The following is a 9,745-nucleotide window of genomic DNA, read 5'->3' as shown; positions in this document are numbered from 1 at the left end:
CGAAATTCAAACAATACAGGCCTTTTCGGGCTTGGGCCGGGCCGGGCCGGGTGACCCGAATGTACACCTATACCTACAGGTCTGTGCTCTCCGTCTCCTATTGATTAGGTATGTACCGTATGTTAGGGTTAGGTTGCGGCGGTATATTCGTGCACAGTGCACTTGAAATTCCCTATGGGCAACGACAGTGGCTAATGGGCCAATAATTCATGGCTCGTGGGTTTTGATACATGCACATGCACACGACCCACAAAACGTAAAACAAGATAAAACGGGAAATTCCTGGTACAATACGATACCATAAATACGTGCAAGAAACACCTCCAACCGTTTTCGGTCCCGTTCCCGGATATACCTATCCCGGTTCCCGTACCGTTTTCACATTGTCCCAATAAAACGAAAACGAACGGTTCTAAATGGGAATACGGGACAGTACATGACTGTATAATTCATGTTTGTTTTCATCCCTAACGATAGTCTTGTTTGGGTGGCTGGTGTTAATTAAATTTGTTGTAAGAGAAAAAATTCTGGAGTTAAATCATACCATACAAATAAACTATTAATGCAGTTGAACCGCAACTGAACAAGTTTGGACACCACGCCATCAACAAACGTTGTAAATCTATCATAACATACAAATTTAGATGTGAACATTACGTCGATTATAGATGATTTGCAATTGAAAATGATGGAACAACAAAGTTGTAGATCACATCGAGCTCTACAAGTTTTGTATAAAGGTTATTTCCATCTAAATTTATATTGAAATATGTTATAACTTTTTTTTTGAAAATATGTTGTCCATATAAGCGAGATTTCTCTGGTTCATTAGATATTAACAATTATGTCGATTACTTGAGCACGAAGATGATTCAAAATGTATTGAACTATAAATTTGTAGATCTTGATAAGATATACAATATTTTATAAAGCTTACTCTATCCAATTCATATGAAATAATCATGATTTTTTAAATTGTTCTGGTAACTTGCTGTAGTATGAACATCGCTGCAAATATGCTACCGACATATGAATGGTAGGTTTCAACTCCAAAATTGAAAATGTTTGTTTAACGAAATTACTTTCGAAAGATCATAAAATAATAAAAAGAATCTAAAAAAGATCTTTAAATACTTCAGAGGACAAAGCGAATGGATGTGGAAAAAATGACAGACGTGTTTTTATATGTGGATAGGATACTATGCGTCACATGTTGCTTGTGGACACTAGAGTTAATTAGAACAAACAATTTATGACGAATTCTTAGACGATATATATTGAGATGGCTAAATTGGTCTAATGTGCCAGATTAAGGTTTTGGTCCCAAAGGGCGTGTGTTCAAATCCCACTCTCAACATTAATGTTTTTTCTTTTTTTATTTACTGTTTGTATCTTTCTCAGGTACAAAATCCCACCCTCCTCCTTCTAGAACACCCGTGTGATCGCCGGAGCCATCTTCCTCCCCTTGCCTCGCACAAGAACGCAGGCGTTGTCATCAGCGAGCGCCACCGTGCAGCTCCCAGCCCTCCATCATCATTTAGCTCGTTTAAATTCATGGGAACTAAACATCCGTCCTCCGTAAAAAACGTCGAATCCATTTTAATATATGCGGGACAAACTTTCGGCAAACTCAATTTAAATGCAATCGTACAATAAATAATTCCAAATTAAACGCACACTATTGGATAAATGCTCATCAGTGCGGTGTTCTTGGCTGTTGTGCAGGTGTACATGTGGGTCCATTTGTCAAAAGAAATTGAAGCACCTAGAGTCTCTACTGAGTGTTGGTCTAGGACTTTTCAAAGTTCTGGGTGTATACGTGGCCTATGCTGCAATGTCCAGACTGATTGTCATCTTTTAGATATATACTAATTTTGCACTTCAGGCTTGTTTAGCTCTCCAAATTTGTGTAAATGAATAGTGCATTGAGGTGTAGTTGAAGTCGTAACTTGTGAAAAAGTGCGTATTGAAACGCGTGCTGTGAGAGATGATGTGACGACTCGATACGATGGATGGATAATTTGATATGATGGATTTGTAGTGCAAATTTACAAATCTAAACATAACCTGAACCAAATGCACTTATAGTGGTACTGAGGGAGTAGATAGTAGAACTACAAATCAATTCTACCAGAAACTAGTGTCTGCAGGAAGTTGATCCATAGATCGTAGTTGTTTACTGGTACATTAAAGTGCTCTTCTAATCCAGCTGAACAATTCAAATAGTATCCTGATTCGGTTAATTCGATTTTTTTTCATGTAGTAGCTAGTGCAGTAGTGGCGAAGATGCCACGGTCGTTCCTCGTGCTGCTCGTTACTCTCGTATCCGCAGCTGCCACACTTCCATCCGACGCGCTCAATGTGCGAGGCTAGTTGCTAAAGATCCAGATTGTCGGAGGGAAAACTCCGGCCGTGTGGTGGAATGCACCCATTCTACCCCTTGCGGACAAGGGTGGACTCTAGGGGACTAATGGGAGATGCCTACCAGTTGGCAAGAGCACAAGAACATCGAGGCTTAGAGTGGTCCGGACCGCCGGAGCGTAAGACCCTACGTCCACTGTGAGTGTATTGTATTGCTTGAGCCTGCATGCGAATGGGGTGTGTGTGTGCCTTGCTTGGCCTTGCCTGAGCCGACTTGAGTCGGCGTAAGTGAGCCTACGATGTGTGAGTGAACTCCCTCCTTTTATAGTCTAAGGTGGGAGTAGTACAGTGTACATTTCTAGAACAGAGCCAAAACAAGATTTCTAGAACAGTTCAAAGCTGTGAGCCCCTACAACAGCTAGAACAAGACAGGACAGCCCAGCTATCCAGCACCAAATACAAGTGTACATTTCCCACAGAGCTACATCAACTACCTGTCACACAGGAATCAACGAAATTCATAGGAAAATTATTTGGGTTCAAAACTTTTTCGAAAAGATGAAACTCTGGACCGACGACGCCTCCAGCAGACACACAGCGTAGGACACCCAACATGTCAAGTGCTAATTAAAACTAAGGCACCTCAATCCCTTGCAAATGATACAACAATACCAAACAGATCAAGCCAATGATCCTGGTAATTAACGTGTGCAGTCGAGTAGCAGAGCTAATGAGTAGTCCAACAGCAGAGCCAGTAGCCTGTCCAGTAGCAGAGCCAAAAGCCTCGTACTGGATGTTGGAGCGGTAGTAGCTGTTGGGCGCCCAGTTTGCGGGGATGACCTGGTAAGCCACTAGTGTCTCGCCGGACTCGTTAGTGATGCGCAGCGAGAAGGGCCCCTGCAGCCGGCGCTTGGAGTCCATCCTCCAGATGGATCCTCCAGATGAGGTGTTTCTCCTGAGATGCATAGATTATATAAGCAGGTGCAAGTGACAACCCATTGGAAGGTAAGGAGTTCATGCCATATAGAATTAGTAGGTCTATAAATTTCTATGTGCAATTTTTCCTTTATATATTATTGACTTTATGGAATTTGTAACACCCCAGATGTTTATATTCCGCTCGACAACGAGTATGTATTTAATCACGTAATATCAGTAGATAAAACGGATGCTAAATTTTAATCATCTTCGCCTATCGTGATTTTAATATCGCATCTGTTTCGTCTGTCGTGGGTTCGACATCGTTTTTATTTATCCGGGCTCTTCCTAAATTTTCGTGATATTCGGAACATAAATTTTTCCTTTATATATTATTACCTTTATGGAATTTGTAACACCCCAGGTGTTTATATTCCACTCGGCAACGAGTATGTATTTAAGCACGTAATATCAGTAGATAAAACGGATGCTAAGTTTTAATCATCTTCGCCTATCGCGATTTTAATATCGCATCTGTTTCGTCTGTCGCGGGTTCAACATCGTTTTTATTTATCCGGGCTCTTCCTAAATTTTCGTGATATTCGGAACATAGTTGTTCCGGAAATTGGTGCGTCCGGTGATTATTTAAAATACATCGCTCGCGCAAATACGAATTTGGAAGCTCGATCCACCATTGCGATCCGTGTCCCAAATAAATTTATTATAACTCAACGACTAAAATACTCCGTGCAAAATAAATTGGATCGCACGCTATTTGAGAGAAATCTTGCGTGAGGTTGATAATCATGAGTATTTAGTAGTAAATCATTTAAAACAGATAAAGATAATTAGAGCCGAACTCAAATAATTGCTAATCGGTTTGACTTAAATGAAATCAGTCGTAAATTGAAATAACGAAGCCGAAATCCGTTTAATTCGGACCGATTGCATCTCGCCCCAATCCAAAACTTTGGATATAAATAACGGGTGCAAATTCATATGATTCCAAAGTATTCACCAAATCAAAACCGTGTCACAATTACTGTCTACATCGTATACATCGCTAAGAAAATTGGGATCCAAAATATCTGTGATTTTTCGGTTAAAGAAATTAAAAAGAAAAAGAAAAATATCTCCTCCTACCCTTATCTCCCCGCCGCCCTCCCTTGATTTTTCTCTATCGCGCCGTCGTTCTCTGTCATTTCCTTATCTACGCGCGCCAGGCCTTCCTCTCTCCTGCTCATGCTCGCCGGCGCTCTGCTCCTCCCTGCAACTCGCTCTCTCTCCCTCGGCTCTGCTCCCCAGCGCCCTGCCGAGCGGCCCTCTGGTGAGCGCCCGGATTTTCCCCCTCCGGTTCCCTGCCGGCCGAGCTCTCCTATGGCGCGTCGGCTTCCTGCTCGACTCCTTCCTCCCTGCTCCTTGCTCGTCGTCCGCGCTCTGCCGGTTTCTAGTGCGCTCATCTCCCTCAAGCTCGCCGTGGAGCCCCTGCGCGTGCAGTCGCGTCCCCTGCATCTCCAAGCCGTGGATCTTCTTCCCCCAGCCGCGCTCCTCGCTCGGCCTTGGAGCTTCAATGGCCGCGCACCCCCTGTTTCTCCTTGGCCGGAGCTCTGCCCTTTCTCCCTCTCTCATGGCGAGCGCCTCTGCTCCCTCCACCCTGCTCGCATGGCCGCGCCGGCTCCCTCCAGTCGGCCGCGCGCCCAGCCGAAGTCCCCTGCGCTCGTGCCTGTGCGCAGCTCGCGCCCTGCTTGCCCCTCTGCTCGTCGAGCTCGCCCGTCCGCGCCGTGCCCTGTTCCTTATGCGCGGCAGTGCCCCTTTGCTCGCCACGACGCGTCGAACTCCCACACCGAGTCCTTTTCCTGCTCGCCCGCAACGCCTGGTGTCTTGCCTGCTCCGCTCGCCCACGCCTGCTGCTTGCCGAGTCCTTCCCCAGTCCGCGCTATCTCCCTCGTTCGCCGTCGAGCCTCGCTGCCCATCATGAAGTTCCCTGCTGTCAGCCTCCGCACCCGACCTAGGCCATCATAGCCAGTTTGCCCCCATCCCGTGGTGGTGTTGCGCTGCCGTCGAGTCTCAATATCGATCTGGTGGTCGCCGAAGTGAAGCTCTGAACGGATTCGACCACATCCAGCACTACCCATGTCGTTGTCATTCGCCTTCGTGCTGTGAGCGACAGCATCATCATTTCCCTTCATGTGCTCATCCTCGATCTCCGCCTCGCCATCACCCTTGGTCACAGCACCGTGTCGATGACTTGCGATCTTCACCCTCGTGCTCATGCTTCGTCGAATACCACTCCAGTACTCACCAGAAGAAGATCTTCAGCAGTTGATTACTGAAGAAAAGAAGACCCCTGGGTGACGTCTACCTAGTACTCGACGAAAAGTCTGAAGTAGAATTTTGTCGCCGTGTCTGTGGAAGTGGAGCGACTTAATATTGGTAAGCGAACTCGATACTTCAGATAGTTGGTATGATAATTTGATTGGCTAGATTTATTAATTGTCATGGTCTTCGTGTTTAGCACAGGCGCGTTGTGGTAGGGTTAAATATATGTCAAGTACGATGGAGTTGGTAATGCGAAAGTTAGATTAAATTATACGATATTCGGGCGAGTTGATGACTTAAAAGATAGGTTTAGTATTTCTATCGGCTAGTTAATAAATTTTCTAGTGTTATTATGTCGGTTTGGTTAATTGATGAAGTCAATGTCCTGCGCTAGTAGTTAGTATCATCTATGTTTGTGATTGATAATGTTGGAGTCGGATATTGAGTAATTAGATTAATATGTGAAAGGGAATTAGGCTTACACCTAGTCCCTAATTAATTTTGGTGGTTGAATTGCCCAACACAAATAATTGGACTAACTAGTTTGCCCAAGTGTATAGATCATACAGGTGTAAAAGGTTCACACTTAGCCAATAAAAAGATCAAGTTTTGGATTCAACAAAGGAGCAAAGAGGCAACCGATGGCACCTCTGGTCTGGGGGCACCGGACTGTCCGGTGCACCAGAGGACTCCAACTCAAACTTGCTACCTTCGGGAATTTCCAGAGGCAACTCCGCTATAATTCACCGGACTGTCCGGTGTACACCGGACATGTCCGGTGCTCCAAGGAAGAGCGGCCTCAGGAACTCGCAAGCCTCGGGAATTCATTTCAACCGCTTCGCTATAATTCACCGGACTGTCCGGTGTGCACCGGACTGTCCGGTGTAACAGCGGAGCAACGGCTATATCGGCGCCAACGGCTACCTGCGACGCATTAAATGCGCGCGCAGACGTCAGGCGCGCCCATACTGGCGCACCAGACAATGAACAGGACATGTCCGGTGTGCACCGGACATCCAGGCGGGCCCAGAAGTCACAAGCTCCAACGGTCAGAATCCAACGGCATTGGTGACGTGGCTGGGGCACCGGACATGTCCGGTGTGCACCGGACTGTCCGGTGCGCCATCGAACAGACAGCCTCCACCAACGGTCAAGTTTGGTGGTTAGGGCTATAAATACCCCAACCACCCCACCATTCATTGCATCCAAGTTTTCCACTTCTCAACCACTTACAAGAGCTAGGCATTCAATTCTAGACACACCAAAGAGATCAAATCCTCTCCAATTCCACACAAGGCTTTAGTGACTAGCGAGAGAGATTTGTCGTGTTCTTTTGAGCTCTTGCGCTTGGATTGCTTCTTTTCCTTCTCACTTGTTCTTGTGATCAAAACTCCATTGTAATCAAGGCAAGAGGCACCAATTGTGTGGTGGCCCTTGCGGGGAAGTTTTGTTCCCGCCTTTGATTTGAGAAGAGAAGCTCACTCGGTCCGAGGGACCGTTTGAGAGAGGGAAGGGTTCAAAGAGACCCGGCCTTTGTGGCCTCCTCAACGGGGAGTAGGTTTGCGAGAACCGAACCTCGGTAAAACAAATCCACGTGTCACACTCTTCATTTGCTTGCGATTTGTTTTGCGCCCTCTCTCGCGGACTCAATTATCTTTCTAACGCTAACCCGGTTTGTAGTTGTGTTTATATTTGTAAATTTCAGTTTCGCCCTATTCACCCCCCTCTAGGCGACTATCAATTGGTATCAGAGCCCGGTGCTTCATTAGAGCCTAACCGCTCGAAGTGATGTCGGGAGATCACGCCAAGAAGGAGATGGAGACCTGCGAAAAGCCCACTACAAGCCATGGGAGCACTTCATCGGAAGAGTCCCGCACCAAGAGAAAGGAGAAGAACTCCTCCAAAGGGAAGGAGAAGAAGTCTTCTTCACACCAAAAGGAGAAGAAGGAGAGATCCTCCTCTCACAAGACGCGTCGGAGTTGGGACAAGAAAAAGAGGATGAGGAAAGTGGTCTACTACGAGACCGATTCTTCATCACCATCCACCTCCGGCTCCGACGCGACATCCATCACTTCTAAGCGCCAAGAGCGCAAGAAGTATAGTAAGATCCCTCTACACTATCCTCGCATTTCAAAACATGCACCTCTACTTTCCGTCCCATTAGGCAAACCACCAACTTTTGATGGTGAAGATTATGCTAGGTGGAGTGATTTAATGCGATTTCATCTAACCTCACTCCACAAAAGTATATGGGATGTTGTTGAGTTTGGTGCACAGGTACCATCCGTAGGGGATAAAGACTATGATGAGGATGAGGTGGCCCAAATCGAGCACTTCAACTCTCAAGCAACAATGATACTCCTCGCCTCTTTAAGTAGAGAGGAGTATAACAAAGTGCAAGGGTTGAAGAGCGCCAAGGAGGTTTGGGATGTGCTCAAAACCGCGCACGAGGGAGATGAGCTTACAAAGATCACCAAGTGGGAAACGATCGAGGGGGAGCTCGGTCGCTTCCGGCTTCACAAAGGAGAAGAGCCACAAAACATGTACAACCGGCTAAAGACCTTGGTGAACCAAGTGCGCAACCTCGGGAGCAAAAAGTGGGATGACCACGAGGTGGTTAAGGTTATTCTAAGATCTCTTATTTTCCTTAACCCTACTCAAGTTCAATTAATCCGTGGCAACCCAAGATATACACTAATGACCCCCGAGGAGGTAATCGGGAACTTTGTGAGTTTTGAGTGCATGATCGAAGGCTCAAGGAAGATCAACGAGCTTGATGATCCCTCCACATCCGAAGCTCAACCCGTCGCATTCAAGGCGACGGAGGAAAAGAAGGAGGAGTCTACACCAAGTAGACAACCAATCGATGCCTCCAAGCTCGACAATGAGGAAATGGCGCTCGTCATCAAGAGCTTTCGCCAAATCCTCAAGCAACGGAGAGGGAAAGACTACAAGTCCCGCTCCAAAAAGGTTTGCTACAAGTGTGGTAAGCCCGGTCACTTTATAGCTAAATGTCCATTATCAAGTGATAGTGACAGGGGCGACGACAAGAAGGGGAGAAGAAAGGAGAAGAGGAGGTACTACAAAAAGAAGGGAGGCGATGCCCATGTTTGTCGGGAGTGGGACTCCGACGAAAGCTCAAGCGACTCCTCCGACGACGAGGACGCCGCCAACATCGCCGTCACAAAGGGACTCCTCTTCCCAAACGTCGGCCACAAGTGCCTCATGGCAAAGGACGGCAAAAAGAAGGTTAAATCTAAATCCTCCACTAGATATGAATCCTCTAGTGATGATAATGCTAGTGACGAGGAAGATAATTTGCGTACCCTTTTTGTCAACCTCAACATGCAACAAAAAGAGAAACTCAATGAATTGATTAGTGCCATTCATGAAAAGGATGATCTCTTGGACACCCAAGAGGACTTCCTTATTAAAGAAAATAAGAAGCATGTTAAGGTTAAAAATGCTTATGCTCTAGAAGTAGAAAAATGTGAAAAATTATCTAGTGAGCTAAGCACTTGCCATGAGACTATAGACAACCTTAGAAATGAAAATGCTAATTTGTTAGCTAAGGTTGATTCTCATGTTTGTAATGTTTCAACTTCCAATCCTAGAGATGTTAATGATGATTTGCTTGCTAGGATTGAAGAGTTGAACATTTCTCTTGCTAGCCTTAGAAATGAAAATGAAAAATTGCTTGCTAAGGCTAAAGATTTTGATGTTTGCAATGCTAATATTTATGACCTTAGAATTAAAAATGAAATATTGCATGCTAAGGTTGTAGAACTAAAATCTTGCAAACTCTCTACATCTACCGTTGAGCATACTTCTATTTGTACTAGATGTAGAGATGTTAACATTGATGCTATTCATGATCATATGGCTTTAATTAAACAATAAAATGATCATATAGCAAAACTAGATGCTAAAATTGCCGAGCACAACTTAGAAAATGAGAAATTCAAATTTGCTCGTAGCATGCTCTATAATGGGAGACGCCCTGGCATCAAGGATGGCATTGGCTTCCAAAGGGGAGACAATGTCAAACTTAATGCCCCTCCTAAGAAATTGTCCAATTTTGTTAAGGGCAAGGCTCCCATGCCTCAGGATAACGAGGGTTACATTTTATACCCTGCCGGTTATCCCG

At 45.4% G+C, this 9,745-nt stretch overlaps 1 protein-coding gene across 1 annotated transcript; it reads right to left on the bottom strand.

Moving 5' to 3' along the window:
• Positions 1-2,963: 2,963 nt before the first annotated feature.
• On the bottom strand, positions 2,964-3,285 carry LOC103646908 (expansin-B12). Its single transcript, XM_008671531.3, has one exon. The coding sequence runs from the start codon at positions 3,280-3,282 to the stop codon at positions 2,995-2,997; it is 288 nt and encodes a 95-aa protein (XP_008669753.1). The 5' UTR covers positions 3,283-3,285; the 3' UTR covers positions 2,964-2,994.
• Positions 3,286-9,745: the final 6,460 nt, after the last annotated feature.

The sequence above is a fragment of the Zea mays genome, chromosome 2 (genome assembly GCF_902167145.1).
Source record: "Zea mays cultivar B73 chromosome 2, Zm-B73-REFERENCE-NAM-5.0, whole genome shotgun sequence".
NCBI lineage: Eukaryota > Viridiplantae > Streptophyta > Magnoliopsida > Poales > Poaceae > Zea > Zea mays.
The sequence above is the reverse complement of the archived record's forward strand: the minus strand, read 5'-3'. Positions and strand labels throughout refer to the sequence as shown.